Below are 16390 nucleotides of genomic sequence, written 5' to 3'. Positions count from 1 at the left end.
GTTGGTGACAGTTCCTCTCCCCGTCCTGGGGCAGGAGCTACTGGGGTGACCAGCCCTGTCCTTGGCTCTGCCTGCTGGTCTTGGTGGTCAGCCCCACGTGCCCTCCAGCTCCTGACCTCTCTGAGGGCCACTTTGAGCTCCTTTGGGAGTGAGAGCTGCCCTTGCTGGGGAAAAGCCTTCAGTCTTCTCTCCCCAAGAAAAGGCTTGGGGAGTCCCAAACTTGTCTTTTGGGACCAATGCTGCTGAAGAAACTCACGACCTGCGCTGCATCCTCCGAGGCCAGGTTCCCATTTGAAGTCTGACCGTGAGGCACCAGACCCGACTTTTCCTTCCGCGGAGACCTACCCCTGCGTGGCGAGGCTTTAAGTGTTGGAGATGGCAGCTCTATCCCAGATGCCCAGACCCATGGAGAGTGCAGAGGAATAAAACAGACTGGCACCCCCTCGCCTTCCATCCGGGCTGTTTCGTCTGGACCTTGATTGAGACAAAACTTTTCATCTAGTGACTTCGATCGGAAGTCACTGCTGAAACCATACCACTCTGCAGGGGTGGATTAAGGGAAAACGGGATGGAAAGAAAGCCCCAGGCACCCAGGACACCCTTTGGTTTAGAGGTTAATTGTCTGGCTTTGGCAGGAGAGAGACGCGAGTCTCATGCAGCTGTAACCATGACCCTGAGCACGTTACTTGACCTCTCTGTGACTCAGTATCCTCATCTGTACCTCACGCGGTGGGCTCTTGTTAGCGTAGCATGTGGCCCAAAGTCAGAACTTTGTAAATGTTCATCATCATCAACAATGACAATAAATTTTACTGCGGGAGCGAGCACTTTGAAGTCTAATGGGAGTCAGTACAAGTGACCTAGCTTTGCAAAATTCAAATTCTGACTTGTATTTGAGTCCTTCTTGATAGAAAAGTCAGGGAAATTTCCACTGGTCAGCAGTCATGTGAAGAATGAGAATAGGGAAATGTAATAGCTGGTATTTATGGATTGTGCTATCGAGGAGGGAAAACGCATCTCCCGTGTTTCTCGTTTGCTGTCATCACACTTCTTCACAATCAAAACGCTTCTAACACTAGGTGTGCGGGAACGTTTTCCCACACCAAGCAGTGCCGTGACCCCCGTTGGGTGTCTTGCAATGTAACCCAGTTCTGACGCCCTCTACCGGGAGGTGGTGTTGGATCCCACAGGCAAAGGGCTCAGTCCCACAAGACTGTCCTCTGGCTCCCACCCTTCAGATGCTACTCTCCAGTCCAGCTTGTCATCCGTGTTCCTGACCAGCCGGCTCTCAGTTGGAAGGACCCCCTTGTCAGGTTTGATTAATTTGATGAATTTGCTAGAGTGGCTCACAGAACTCAGGAACAGTTCACTTCCTGTTTGCTGGCTTTATTATAAAGGGATATGATGAAGGACCTACTTGAGCATCCAGGTGGAAGAGACGTGCAGGGCAAGGTGTGTGGGGAAGGATGTGGATTCTCCCTGTCCTCTCGGAGCCCCTTAGCACCTCTGTGTGTTCACCGACGCTCCCCGAGCCCCGTACCTTTGGGCTTTTTATGGAGTGTTCATCACGTTGGCATGATCGATCATCAGCTCAGTTTTCAGCCCCTCTCCTCTTGCTGGAGGACAGGAGATGGGGCTGAAAGTTCCAGACTTCTAATCATGGCTTGGTCTTTCTGGTGACCAGCTCCCATCTGGAGGCCCCCAAGCTGTGCGTCATTAGAACAAAAGACCGTGCTAACACCCAGGGAGTCCCACGGGGTTGTTTCACCACCGTGCTATTGGCTGAGAACGGTTAAGAGTCTGTGTGCGCTGTGAGTCCTTGGTGTGTTATTCAATCTCTGTGCCTATAGTGGGTCCCCATCTCAGGCTGTTGCAAGGACTATATGAGAAGCTATATGTGTAAAGTGCTTAGAACAGGGCCCAGCTCAGAGCAAGTGGGCGAGAGCTGCGTCCTGGCCACAGGACAATGGGTCTTTGCGCCGTGAAGCTGAGGTTCCGGGAGGATGGTCCTTAAGCCTGTCCGACTCCCACGTGGGCTGCAACTTGCAGCCCGTCTGGCCGTTCAGAGAGGCGTAGATTGTTTTCAGCAGCCCAGGCTTCTGCAGTCATAGGACACCCTGCATCTTGTATCCAGAGAGGATGAGCGGCCCCAGCATGGGTTGGGAGCCAGTTTTCCCCGGGTCCCCAGCCTCCCTGATGAGCCCCAGAGATGGTTTCACATTTTTGTCATATCTGGCTGCTTATTGATCCTGTCAGGGAAGCACATGTGGAAGTTTAGGTGAGAAGGAAGAGCTGGAGCCCCCTGCCCTGTTCTCATCTTGGGGGGCCCTTCTCCTCACTCCACACACACACACTGTCCTTGGGGACTATATTCGGGGAGGCAAACTTTCAGCCTACAACCTCCAGAGTTTGCCTTAACACACTCGAGATTTATTAGGTGTTCATCTCATAGCACAACTGTGGTCGTGGGAGGTGCCTGGCTCCCTAGGATCCCCTGTTTCCAGCCTGCAGATGCAGCATGAGAGAGGGGTGGTCATGGGCCACCCCTGCCAGGGTGGCATTCAGGGGTCAGTGCCGTAGGACAAGCTCCTTCTGCAGAGGGTAGCCTGTGGCACGTGATGCATTTGGACTTGACAAGTGTCAGTAGGCCTGCATTACACCTGTCTTCCTCCAGCCAGCTCTGAAGGTCCCGTTTTGCTCTCTCCCTCCTCCTCCAGGAGGCCATTTGTAACCCCCTGAGGAGGAGAGCATCACCCTGCTTCACGGGATGCCCCTTCCGGTAGGCCTGCATCGTTCACTGTGTTCTTCAGAACTTCTGGTTGTGTTTAGCACACGTTAGCAAGCTCTTCCCTGGGGATGCCAGGCCCAGCCCTGGTGTTTGGGGATCTCAGGATCTGGTGGACGAGGCAGGATTAGAGGAAGGACTTTATTTTGTTTTATTTTATTTTATTTTAATATTTTTTAACGTTTGTTTATCTTTGAGAGAGAGAGTGAGACAGAGTATGAGCGGGGGAGGGCCAGAGAGAGGGAGACACAGAATCCGAAGCAGGCTCCAGGCTCTGAGCTGTCAGCACAGAGCCCGACACGGGGCTCGAACTCACGGACCTCGAATTCATGGACTGCGAGGTCATGACTTGAGCCGAAGTTGGACGCCCAACCGACTGAGCCACCCAGGTGCCCCAGGAAGGACTTTATATTTAGAAGTTAGGTAGCAGTCCCTGAAGGATACGCAGGGGGTCCCAGGGATATGGGTGAGTGAGACCAGGGAGCCATTAAATCTTCCTGTTTGGGGTAGAACGAGTTGAGAAGTCTGGAAAAGGATTGAGCTTTGGAGCTGGGACTTGTCACTGTGGGGACAAGGGGACGTGGGGCCAGGGGATATTCTGGGCAGAGGGGCGGCTCAGACACAGGAGCTCGTCTCCCATGTGGGGCCTGGAGTGACATGTAGCTGTATCGCTTGGGCCAGCTTCCAGAGTGAGCTGGGACATTCACTGGGTTACTGACAGAGAGCCTCGAGAGGGGAGCACAGGGACTCTGCATCTGGTGCCCAGGCGGTGCCCAGGGGATACTTGGCAAATGAGTAGGCAGAGGCGGGTGCTTAGTTGTCTAAGCACCCAGAGCAGTATTAATGCACCTGCCGGACATCTACCCTGTGCCCCATCCGTAAATGGGATGTTCTAATCCCAAAATAGCCCAGTAAGGTAACATCCTCATTTTGTGGAAACTGAGGTGCAGAGCGGTTAAATCCCCTGCCCAGCCCAGGAGCAGCTGAGCTGTGATGGGGTTTCCAGGCTTCTGCCATGCACATCTTCCTCCCAGACCAGGTGGTGGGAGACGTGGGGATAGTCAGAGTCTAGCTCACCTTGGATCGGGTTGCTTGCTTCGGGAGTCAGAGGTAACTTTCCGGCCATTGGGGTTTGCAGGCCTTTGTCCCAACTGCTCCCGGTGCCCCCTGCCCCCCATCTCCAGTCAGCCTCCTGCCTTCGTAGCCGAGGGAAACAGTGGGTCCTTGTTTCATCCGAATCCTGAGCTCTGTGCAGAACAGCGTCCGGCATTGGCCTCACAGGATGGCGTGACTTGGAAGCATGGCACCCACAGACCTCCTCTGGCCACAGCGGGCAGCCCTTTCATTGAGACATCCTTGTTCCTGGCTGAGGGACAGATCGGACCCTTTCCGCAGAAGAGAACAAGTTCCTGGGAAAGTTCCCTTTTCTGGAGGCAGAGTGTGGTCAGAAAAACAAAATGACAGTTGAACGAGTTCCCTTCTGCCTGAGTCCCCCCTCCCCACCCCATCTTGAGAAATGAAACCTGGCCCACCAGGGTCCCCTCTTCTGCCGTGTCCTGGCTTCTTGGGAGCCAGCCACTCTCCCAGCATGACCCTGCCTGAGTGCCCACCTCCTCCTTCCCAGCCAGCAGTGAGAGACCAGAGTCCCCTCGAGGCATTTGTAGGGAGGATAGACCCCTCAGGGCGATCATGGCTTATCTGGCTACTTGAGGAGAAGATGTGCTGGGGAACCTTCTGGAACCAGTGACAGCTCCACTCAGGCCTCAGCAGAGATGCTGCCGTGAGAGAGATGGCCGAGCCAGGACCAGACCAGGCCTGATGTGTGTCCCAAGTTGCCGTTCTCGTGAAAGGGTTTTACTGGCATAAAAATGCTTGGAAAATATACAAAGGAAGGTGGCTGGCTTCCAGAACTCAACTGTTTACCTTCAGTGGAGCGGCCGGGAACGCGGAGAGCTTGTTTTCCAAACAGCCCATGCCTGTCAGGTCTGCAGGCTGCAGGCTGATGTCAGGCAGGGACGAGCCAGGGGGATCTCCCTTGTCCACCTCCTTCCCCAAAACCACAGGGACACATTTGTGTCCCCTCATACTGCACAGGAGACCTGGAAGCTTCTCTTTGGAGGAGTGGGGATGGAGCTTCCGACAGCCCAGCGTCTCCCACGTGACCCAGTTCTCTTCTATTTCTAGCTGCCTTGGTCTGAAAATATCGGTCTCCTGTTTGTGGCACCTGTCATGGTGGAGCCACGGGTTACGGCAAAAATAGGTTGGGGCCTATGGCGTCTCTTGCGAATTTGCTGTTCTTTGCCCAGGTTACCACCTCCCACCCGCTTTGGTCTCTTCCTTCAAGTTCTGTTTCTCGTTTTTTGGTTTCCTGGGAAGTGGAGTTGGATGGGAATGTAATACCGAATCCACAGACAGAACCAGAAGGGTCCTTGCAAGTTCCTCTGTTTGTCGAAGGGGAAACTGAGGCCCCGGGGGGATGATGAGCCGGGCTCGTGCATTGGTCCAGGACACTGGGCAGCTTGGCTGCAGGCTGAGCCCACAGGGGCTACTGTTTGGCCTCCATCCAGGCCCCAGTTGGGCCTCTTCCCAGTCGCATTGCCTTGCCTGGTCACTTAGTGGGCGCCTTGGGCTCTTGGTGTCCTGGTCTGTGATGGCGACAATGTCACCCTTAGCTCTGGGGCTTGATGTGAGGATAGCAAGTGCTGCTTCCCTTCCCACCCAGGAGCCCTAGAAGGGAAGGTCGGCTTCTCAGCTAGTCTGACTTTTTGTTCTGTATACAGGCTAGTCACCATGGGGTGGGAAGAGTCTCTTTCAGTATTATTGTGAGATCCATGGGATTAAAAAAAATGTTCATTTATTTTTGAGGGAGAGAAAGAGGGAGAACACACGCAGGGGAGGGGCAGAGAGGGAGGGAGAGAGAGAGAATCCCAAGCAGGCTCCACACTGTCAGCGCAGATCCCGATGTGGGGCTCGGTGTCACTAGCTGTGGGATCATGACTTGAGCTGAAATCAAGAGTTGGACACTTAACCAACTGAGCCAGCCAGGTGCCCTGGGATTTTTTTTTTTTTTTTTTTTTATTAAATAGGAGAAGTCCCTTAACATCTTTTCTGGCAGATATTAAAAACAACAACAATGAGTTAAGGATACCATGAGGAAAGAGCTGGTACTTTCTGAAGGTTTAATTAGATAAGAGTGTAAATAAGAGAGGATGACAGGTGTGGGCTGGGTCAAAGCAGCCAGCAGGATGTGGTGAGGCACCCCAAGAGTGGCAAGCTGTCACCACCCCAGGCCGGAGGGGACAAGGGGAGGGAAGGTGGTGTACGGGGGCCCAGAGGCAGCGGAGGGACTGTCTGCTTGGCAGGGATGGTGGCTATTGGCAGAAATACGGTGGGGACGTGAGGACAGTGGGAACAGACAGCCAGACTTTTCCCTCTCCCTTCTTCTCACGTGCCTCCAGTTGGCCACTCGGCCAGAGGACAGGGCCACTAGGTGGTTGTGGCACTAGAGGACAGCCTCCCAAGGCTCACGGAGGGTCAGGGATGGGGCCGGGGGCACTGAGTGACAAGCCCAGCCTCGCATGTGCCTGTGAGCACCACCACTTTCCCGCTGGCAGATCCTAGTGAGGTTTCCAAAGTCCATATTCCCCACTCTCCTCATTTGTAAAATCACCTCTTATCCCCATGGTTGGAGCATGAAAACGCAGTTTTTATCACCCAGAGTGAACGTGTGCAGCCGTCACTGTGATTTCTCTACTCGCAACTTTGAAACAGCCTTGACTCCTGGAGGGAGCCCCACTTGTGCGGGGATGGGTGTAGGGGTGGGGCCGGTGGCTTTCTCTGGCCTCTCCTGAGGCCATCCAGGGGGTCAGCCAGGTGCCGGGCTGGCGCCGCTGCCTCCGAGGGACCGGCCTTGCAGGTGGCGGTGGCCGTGTGCCGGGCGGCAGACATCTGGCAGGTCACGAAGCGCGGTGTCAGGCCGTCCTGGCTGTTGGCAGGTGCTCCTGTCTTGGGGTCAGGTGATGCCGACTGTCTGTCAGCTGGGCGGCTCTGGCTCCCTGGGGATGTGATCTTCCTAACCCCGCATTCTTGAAAAAATAAACACAGCCCCCAGCGGAGCAGGGCCAGCTGTGCCTCACGGGCTCCAGGCAGCCCCGCACTCCCTCACCGTGTCTGTGATGAGCCCTGATTTCTGTGTGAGGTGCAAGCTGCCGGCCTGTGAAAGCAGCACCTCTTTGGTTCGTGAAGATCACAGCTTTGCTGAGACTGTAGTTTCATGGGAAGCGTGTCTCCTTACATCTCAGTTTAGACCCAGCTGTGTGGCTTCAGAGCCCTCGTTTCCCTACCTGAAAAATCCAGGTCATTGACCAGATGGGACACGTTCAGTATACGTTTTCTCTATAAAACGATTTTGTAGTGATGCCTGCTTAACCAGTAGATGCCTCGATTTCATGTGTGTGTCTTCTGTAAGAGGGGTAGCATGGGGCTCGGGCCCTGCTGTGGAGGAGTCTGGGATCTTCGTGGGCGTGTGCTGTCCCGTCCATGTTTCCCCAGTGCGTCAGGGACGGGCGGAGGGGTGGGGAGTACAGTGGGGACAGTTGGCCCAGGTGCTGACGTTCTTCTTTTTCTCGGTGTCCTTCTGTCTCCCCTGGCAGCTGAACCTTAGCCGGCCAATTGAGGAACAAGGCCCCCTGGACGTCATCATCCACAAGCTGACGGATGTCATCCTTGAAGCCGACCAGAATGACAGCCAGTCCCTGGAGCTGGTACACAGGTTCCAGGTGAGCAAGGATGGTGAGGAGGGAAGGCCTGAGAAGGGCTCTGTGCATCTCTAAAGCCGTAGCAGCTGTCTTGCTGAGTAGTCCGTGGTAATGGTTCTGTTGCTGCCCCAGCACATGGCCTGGGGTCAGGTGCTTCGCTGCCAGGGCCTCGGTCTCTTTGGGTGTAAAATGGGGTCCATCCAGGGCATGGTTGGCACCCCCTCTGCTCTCTATCTGTGTAGATCAGGACACTGTGGAGTCCAGATGTGACCCCCACACCCTCAGCACATACAGTCACAGTCAGTGGTTCTGAGTTGGCATGAGGGGTGGGACCCTCTTGCCAGGCTTTGAGAAAGGGAATCCTAGGGGCCTTTGCAGTAGAACACCCTTGGGGCGCCTGGGTGGCTCAGTCAGTTAAGCATCTGATTCTTGGTTTCTGCTCAGGTCATGATCTCATAGTTGTGAGACTGAGCCCTGCATCAGGCTCTGAACTGACAGTGCAGAGCCTGTTTGGGGTTTTCTCTCTCCTTCTGTCTCTCTGCCCCCCCCTCAAAATAAGTAAATAAATAAACTTGAAAAAAATAACAATAGCCTTACTAGCTCCCCGAGTCCTGCCTTGGTGGGAAGCTCCCTCGCTGTGCCGACTGCTTTGACCCCTGCGTGCCTGTCTCTGAGCGTGGACTGGATCCTCTTGGCTGGTCCCTCCTCCCAGTCCCATTTCCTCCTACAGCCTCCCAGATCTTGACCCCGTGATGACCCACCCGCCACCTTGGGAGGTGCTGCCTTTGCCCCCGCTGACTTGCCCTGGGTTTTCTCTGTCGTGGACAAGACCGTGATTCATTCCTCTGGAAAGCAGCTCGAGGGTTACGAAAAACAAAGTCATATTATCAGTGAAAATGCGGCCAGAATGGAGGGCCTTCCTAGCGGGAGGGGATGCTTGAGCGAGCACTTGTCAGCATGTGATAATTGGAGATGTGATGTCCTGTCTTTCTCTGTCAGGACAAAGGGGACTCTCCTTAGTCTCCTCACCACACGGTAGCCCTCCTGCTGACAGCATTTTCTTTCCTCCATGTGTCCAGGGCCCTCCTTGCCTCCCTGTGACTCTCACCCCCTCCTTGGCCAGCTTGGCCACAGATCCCCACATCCTGTGTGCAAGCAGCCCAGAAGCAGGTGTGGCCTGCCGGTGGCCCCTATGCTGGAGGGAGGGGGTGCTGCCCCCATGTCGTGTCCTTCAGGGCCTTTGCCTTGCCAACCACCTGAAGTCCCTCTCGCTTTCATAGGGCTGGAGGCCGTGGGAAAAGCGCATTCGGGCTCCTCCGTGACCTTGCTGAGACTCTGTGTTCTTATCTATACAATGGTTTTAGGATCAGGAAAACTTTGTATGATGTTGGCTGGAGTACCTGACACTGCTCGGGCCCCAGTAGGTGCTTAGTAGAAGGTCAACTGCCATTTTGATGATGTGACTTCCCTGAGCCTTAGTTTCCTCTTCTGTAAAATGGGGATGCTGCTAGTTCCTGCTCCTTAGGATGGACAGGTTGCTGTGAGAAGTAAACGTCCGTGTGCATAAAGGAGCTGCTTCTGCCTCTTGGACTTGAGTACGACCACCACTGTTACATTCGTGCTGTCCTCCTAGATCAAGGGTGTAGCCCCCAGCCTGCCTCAGTGCCCTGACCAACCTCCCATAGGGGGATCCCCATCCCTCACTTCCCATAAACACATGCACAGCCCACAATCCCGGGCAGGGGATGGCTAAACCATGAAGGAGAACTGGGTCCCCTGTGTTGTGTTCTTGGTAGAAGAGAAGGTTCCGCAGGGCTGGGGGAGGGGGTGGCATGTGGGGACGTGTGGCTTCGAGGTTTCAGCCACCGGGTGCATTTCCCAGGGAAGTCTTGACTGGGTTCCCTGGAGCCTGTCCCAGCCAGGGCACACACACTGGGCCAGCCCTCAGATGACTGAGGTGACCTCAGTATAACCTTCCAGCCTTGGTATTTTTGGGATAAATTTTCCCTGTGCTCTGTGCTCGAGCATGAAGCCGGATATCTGATAAGGCCAGGACGTTTCCTCCTTTGTGAAGAGAACAATCCTTTAGGGAAAAGGGTGACAGGCTGGGCTTTCCAGAGGCCCCAGGAAGAGAGGGGACAGGCAGGGGCTGGTGAAGAGAAGGACCAAGGGACGCCGGGTGAGGGCCAGGGGAGAGGCCCAGTCGGCTACACTCCAGCCTCCCTCCTGCCATCAAGTCACTGTCAGCGCTGACCTGGTCACCCGCTTCTGCTATAGGATTCAGAGCCAGACCCGATAAACTGGCGCTTGACCTTGGTCACGTCCCTTGTTTTCAGATTCTTGTTTTAAAATATATGCTGGACTTTAACAAGGAGATGTTGGCTTGGGTGGGTAAGGGCCATAGGGTCAATAGCGGGGAAGCAGAACCCAGGGCTTGGGTTTGCAAAGCTGGCCTTTCTGCAGTTTGTCGTGAATAAGAAAACAGAGTATAATGGTTTGCCCCAGAAGGGGCTTGTCTTGAAGGGCCTTCTCCAGATGCAATACTTGAGTGCAGGAGAAGTGAGTCGAGGAAGAGGAGCGTCTGAGGTGTTCTGACCAGCCCTATAGCATTCTGCTCCCGGGATGCTGCCATGAGGCCTTTAGCCTGGGATAGAAAGGCATTCTCAGAGCTGAGAGGTTATGCTTTTTTCCTGGCTGCCTTTGAGGACAGGTTGGAGGGTGTGGGCCTGGGGTTCACTGCGGATCACTAAAGCTGGTTGCCATAGAAACTACTACTTAAGTCTTTTTTTTTTTTTTTTTTTTTTTTTAAATATTGGCCCCAAGAGAGCTTTGCTTGGAGAATTATCAGGATGATTCAGTTGTTTTTCTGCACCAGGGTTCATGTGGAGCCAGCAGCCTGGTGCTGCTGTCTCTCTGCCCGAGATTCATGTATCAGTGCACAGACCTTGAGGGCCCTGCCCATTTTGGCAAGTGGGGCTGCGGTGGTGGGAGGGTCCCTGTCCCCATGCTCGGGGGAGCCCTGGCCTCTGAAGCTATTTCCTCAGGGATGCTTGGAGAACCTTCTTCTCACTGTGGCATCCAGGGCAACCTGGCGGGACAGGGGCTGGGGGCAGACCTTCTGCTGCCCCTTCCAGCCCCAGAATTGCCCAGAAGGGTTACAGTGATTGTGTTCTGTGGGGCGTGTGGAGCTTTCTAGGAGGATCATCCTGGGGCTTTCCCTGAATGAGCTTGGAAAAACGAGGTTTGAGTTTAAATTGACACCTCTTCTCCTGTCTTGATTAGGCTGGGAGATTGTGAAGTGTTCCACAGATAGTCCCGGAACCCCTAGTCTGAATACCGGAGGTGTTCTTTGGGCAACACGCTGTTTGCCGAGCACCTTCCACGCGAGGCCGAGCCCCGCGGGGAGGCCGAGCAGGAACCCAGGAGCTGTCCTCACAGTTGCCAGAGTGATGAGTTAGGGCAAAGCCAGATCTGATCACATCCTGGTGTCTAACCATGTACCGTCTCTTTGCAGCCGTAACAAAGACTTCAGTTTTTAACAAGGCCCACGAGGTCTGTGTGATCTGGCCGTTGCCTCTCTCCACATCTTCATCTTGTCCCACCTGCCCCTCAAGCTCTGAGCTCTTGGCCACCTCAGTGCCTTTGCACAAGCTGTTCTTGTGCTTGAAATTCCTTCTTTGCTCCCAGCTCTCAGCTCAGGTGCCCCTTCCTTAGGGATACCTCCCTGATTATCTCACCAAGGACATATCCGCCATCCCAGGCCCTCATAGTTTTATGCTTTTCCTTCCCTCACTTTGGAAGCACATCATGCTTTATCAGTCCCTACTGTCTGTCTGTCCCTCTGGGGGTTATTAGCTGCAGGGGCGGGGATTGCATCTGCTCCGAGCTCACCGGGTATCCTCACTGCCTCCCATGGTGCCTGCTACGTAGGAATTGTGCCCGTGTGTTTGTGCAGTGAAGGAGCTTTGTGGTGCTGGCTTTGCGGTGCTGGCTTCGTGCAGGGCATCCTGGTGGGTCAGAGAAAGGAATAAATGGCTCCAGGGGGCAGCTGGGAACGGGACACAGGGAGGGCTCATGAGGCAGATCGTGCTGCCTGGTGGCTGCACCTGGGGAAGCCTTGGGGTGTGGGGAGCTGCTGGAGGAACAGGCTGGGGAGCTTGGACTTTATCCTGCAGGCCAGGGGTTAGAGTGAGAAGATCAGATTTCACTGGAATGAGAGAGGGCCTGCTTAGGAGGGGGAAATTGCCAAGGCAAGATGAACTCTGAGTAGTGAGGACACCATAGTCGTTGGAGCCTGGCAGTTTCTGCAGTGAAGAAGAGAGAGCTCATGCCCCTGGGGGCTCAGCACTGCCCCGTCCTCATCCCAGGGCCCCTGTGATCCTCTGAGCGCCCCTACCACAGGCCCACGACAGGCCCATGAGGGGAAATGCCCCACTCCCCTCTCAGGTCCCCGGCAGCCCTTTGATTGTATGAAATGGATCTGGGAAGGGAGCTCTTTCCTCGCCTCCTGGTTGCAGGCAGAGAAGGCACGCTTTGCACAGCTGGTTTTTTTAAATGATTGTTTTACCTGAAAGGAACCAGCTTTTTGAATCAACTCTCAGTAGCTCGGCTCCCCACCCCCCACCCCTCATCTTGAAAAACCGGTTTATTGAGATAGAACTCGCATGCCATTCCATTCACTCACTTAAAAGTGTATCATCGATGGGTTTTAGTGTATTCATAGATCTGTGCAGTCCATTTTAGGACATTTTCCTCACCCTGGAAAGAAACCCCAAATCTTTAACCATCACCTCCCCTCCCGGCCCTGAGTAGCCACCACTTTCTGTCTTTGTAGATTTCCCTATTCTTGACTTTCATAGGAACGGAATCACAGAGCACTGGACCGCACGTGACTGCTTCTTTCATTTAGCATAACGTTTTCGAGGTTCATCCCTGCCGTGGTGCGAAATGGTGCTTCCTTCCTTTTGATGGCTGTAAGCTTCCATTTGGATACACCACGTCGTGTATCCAGGTATCAGGTGATGGGTTTCCATCTTCTGGCTATTAAGAATACCACTGCCGTAAGCTTGTATGTACACATTCTCATTCCTTCTGGTAATATACGCCCAGGAGGGGGATTGCTGGGCCACATGGCAACTGTTTACTCGATCCAGGAGCCACCAGACTGTTTTTCCTAGAGCCGCACTGTTTTACATGCCCACCAGCAGTGCAGAAGGGTTTTGCTTTCTCCACATTCTCACCAGCACTTACCCAGCTCTGACTTTAGCCATCCTAGCGGGGGTGAAGTGGTTTTGATTTAAATTTGACTTAAATATCTTGTGGTTTTGATTTAAATCTCCCTGATGATGGCCGATGCTGTCAGGCATCTTTCCGTGTGCTCGTTGGTCATTTGTATACCTTTCCTGGAGCCCTTCGTACACTTCGTGCATAGATGTCTGGAGCCCACAGATTTGTCTTTTTCTTCCTCTGGCCTGTTATTATCCCCCAGAGCAGAACGGTTCGGAACACCGACACGGGAGTCCGTTGCCTGGGTTCAGAGCTCTCCCCACCGCTTCCTGCTGGTTGGCCTTGGGAATGTCTTTTAAGTTCCCCTGTGCTTCAGTTCCCTTATCTGTAAAATAGGGGCAGTCCTAGTCCCTGCCTCCCGGGGCTGCGGGAGGACCGAGCGTGTTGACCGTGGCCAGCGCTCAGAGCACTGGCCACGTGGGCTTGACGGCCTCGGAGGCCAGGCAGGGGCCTCTGCTGGGGCCCATGTGTGACCTGCCACTGCCTCCCAGTCTAGCTGCAGAGTCCGGTTTCCTCGGATGTCGGAGGAGATGGCTTCCAAGGCCCTTCCTGCTCCGGTCTGTCCAGACAGGCTCGGCCGCATCGCAGTAACAGGCAGGTCCTGCAACTCAGCGCAGGCTTGTTCCTACCCTGGGGCCCATGTTGTCAGAGGGCCGGCTGAGCTCTGCACGCCTGAGAGCTGGGGTGACAGAGCGGCAGCAGACCGGTCCTCACGGCAGAAGGAAGAGAAATCCACGAAGCGCGCTCTGGCTCATAGTTTCTGTCCCAGGGTGACGCGTGCCGTGGCCTCATTGATTCTTGTGGCCATGACTGACCGCAGGGAGTCAGGCACTTATGATCTGCTTGCAGGCCAGGGGGCCATCTGCGGTGACAGTAATCCAGCAGCCCCACCGTGCGCTTTCCTTCTGAGGCTTAAACGTGGCAGTTGCTGTGAGGCTTGAGCAACTGACAGGCACAGTGCCCTTGGAGCAGCACCTGCTCCGAGCGTGTGCACGCGTGTACACGTGGTCCCCCGCTCTTCCTTACCAGTGGTGCCTGGGGCGTGATGACAGGTGTAGCACTGAGTGACCCTTCCATCATGCCAGCCTGTTATTATTATTATTATTATTATTGCTGCCACCACAACCACCACCATATGGACAGTAGCTACGCGTCACAGCTGACCTAGGAGTCCTCAGTCACGATTGTAGTCAGTGAGGCAGTGATGATGAATATGTCCCCAGATTGGAGGTGTTCTCTGTGAAATGAGCGCTGACTTCAACTAAAGGCAGGGCCTGGTGGTGGTCAGGGGACATGCCTGGCTCCGCCCCTCCCCGGTCGCCCCACCTGCCGTCCAGGGAACGTGCTGGGATGGCACCGTAGGATGGGGACATTGAAAGCTGCGGTGGCCATCTCCAAAGGTGGCTGCTGTGAGCAGCGGTGATCACCTCTGAGACCAGAGCTCTGCACTGCCCCCGACCCCTAGGGCTCAGAAATGATTTCCCAGCCGCGCTGGATCAAACCCTTCCAACCTCAGATGTTTACTGGGTGGGCCGCCAGCCTGGGGCTCTGTGCCGCAAGCTGGAGGGATGGAGGGGAAGCAGAAGAAACCAGATTCTGTTGTTCCAGGCCTTCTAACCTGATTAGGGAGATGATACCTAAACCTGACGTAAATTAAGTGAGTTTCTGTCAGTTTGGAAGCAGTGCTTAGTGGCCTGTGGCCTCCTGGCTGGTGGTGTCAGAATCGGAACCCTGGGCGCCAGCAAAGGATCTGGGCGGCCACCGTGGAGCCCTGCCAGAGGCTACCACTTCCCGAGCAGGTCCCAGCTGGCCTTCGGTGCCCGGGGCGCTCCACATCTCTTATCTCACTTTGTGCTTCTGTCAGTGCCTGGGAGAATGGAATTACTTCCCCCTTTTCCAGGTAAGGATACAGGCCCGAGGAAGTTAAGGTACTCGCCCGGGGTTGCTTAGTCCAAACACGACGGAGCCAGGATCATAGCTCGTACTCTTTCAGATAGGCCTCAGAATGGCTTTGGGGTGTGAGGGCCAGTGATGCAGGGGCACCTGAAGGAAGAGGTCACCACCGTCTGGGATTGCCTCCGACCCAGCTGGTGCTGCACAGTGATAAATGTTAACCAGCAGATGCCAGGGGAGGCAGAACTGGGCATAGTTGGTGACCCTGGCCTCAGAGGACAGATCCTGTCCTGAGGTGGCCATGAAGTCAGTCTTGTCATGACTCCTGCCCTGGGTTACAAGGCCACCCTCCCCACCCCCCGCCGTGGTGGAGACGGCCACACAATCTGCCCATTGTGCGCCCAGATCAGGCGGTGACGGTGAATCATTCTTTCTCCCCAGGGGAGGTTGGTGCCATTTAGTGCCATTAGCTGTGTGCAGGGCCTTTCCTGTGTGGAGAGGAAGACCGGTCCCCCAGGCAGACCCACGACTTTATGACCCTGTTACCAGCCCCAAGCAGAGCAGGACTTTGTACAGCACCAGGCGGTACAGTGGGAGGGGCCGGCTGCCCTGGGAGCCTGAGCTCTGACCCAGCACACTGGCCGTTGCGGGGGGGGGGGGGAGGGAGGCAGTCAGGGTTTGAGGTGCATTGGGTTTCAGAAATACTAACGTTTATTAATAATAAATTTTACCAGGGTTGAGGAAGGTACTTTTATGCACGTAGTTTTAGGGTTCCTTAGCCTCGGCACTGTTGACTTGTTAGGCTGGATGATTCTGTACTGTGGGGCCATCCTGTGCACCGCGGGGTGTCCAGCAGCATCCCTGGGCCCCACCCACTAAGTGCCAGGAGTGCCACCCTCAATTGTGACAGCCAAAACTGTCCCCGGACACTGCTGCGTGTCTCCTGGGGGCAGGCTCGCCCCCGGGTCGAGACCCCTGCCTTTCTGGGAGGTCGGCAGCTGTGAGAGCTCCGGTGGGTAAGTGAAACCCTTCTGATTTAAAAGCTTGGATACTGAGCCCTCATTGGATACAGTATCTGAGTTTTGGAGATTGGGCTCTTCAGGCCAGGAGGTCTGAAGTCTTCGTGGATTCTTCCTTTGGTAACACCTGTAGCAGAAAGCTCACCTTCTTCCATTCTCCTCCTGGCCTGTTTTGGGGCCATGACTTCCTGACTTGGCTTCCACGTTCCCCGTGTGCTCTTAGGGTTAGGGTTAGGGTTGGGGTTAGGGTTAGGGTTGGGGTATGCTGTATGCTCACGGTTAAGCCGTTGTGGTTTCCTTCACCTTTGGTAAATCACAAAGCTTCTCACCAGCCAAGCCGGCCTCTGCTGACCTCGGTCCTCCGAGGCATGAGGACCCTCCTTCTCTGAGCCCCTCCCTGCACAGCTCATGCTGGTGGGGTCCATGCCCACTGTCTCAGGTCTCCCACCGCCCACAGCCCCTTGCTTCTAGCCCCTGACCCGGCCTGCGCCTCTCAGCCTGTTCATTGATCTCTAAGATCAGTCATTGAAGATCTGTTAATGTCATTCATTCAACGAGTCTTAATTGAGCACTTCCTGTATGCCAGAAATCCTCAAAGAAGTTGCAGGTACAGTGATCAATAAAACAGATGAGGTGGACTGGGGCCCTGC

At 54.8% G+C, this 16390-nt stretch overlaps 1 protein-coding gene across 5 annotated transcripts in view; it reads left to right on the top strand.

Annotated features, from left to right (window-relative positions):
• ITPK1 (inositol-tetrakisphosphate 1-kinase) overlaps nt 1–16390 on the top strand; it is a 179018-nt gene that overhangs the window by 99139 nt on the left and 63489 nt on the right. For 2 of the 5 annotated variants that reach the window (XM_045448288.1, XM_045448287.1), the window contains exon 3: nt 7438–7563. The exons of 1 other annotated variant lie outside the window; for it this stretch is intronic. In XM_045448288.1, the coding sequence (XP_045304244.1) occupies nt 7438–7563 (126 nt within the window). Of the gene's footprint in view, nt 1–7437; nt 7564–15188; nt 15307–15526; nt 15738–16390 lie in introns of those variants that run through there. 2 more of the 5 variants (XM_045448291.1, XM_045448290.1) reach the window with 2 other exon arrangements.

The sequence above is a fragment of the Leopardus geoffroyi genome, chromosome B3 (assembly GCF_018350155.1).
Source record: "Leopardus geoffroyi isolate Oge1 chromosome B3, O.geoffroyi_Oge1_pat1.0, whole genome shotgun sequence".
Lineage (NCBI taxonomy): Eukaryota > Metazoa > Chordata > Mammalia > Carnivora > Felidae > Leopardus > Leopardus geoffroyi.
This window is presented reverse-complemented; position numbering and strand designations above follow the sequence as displayed.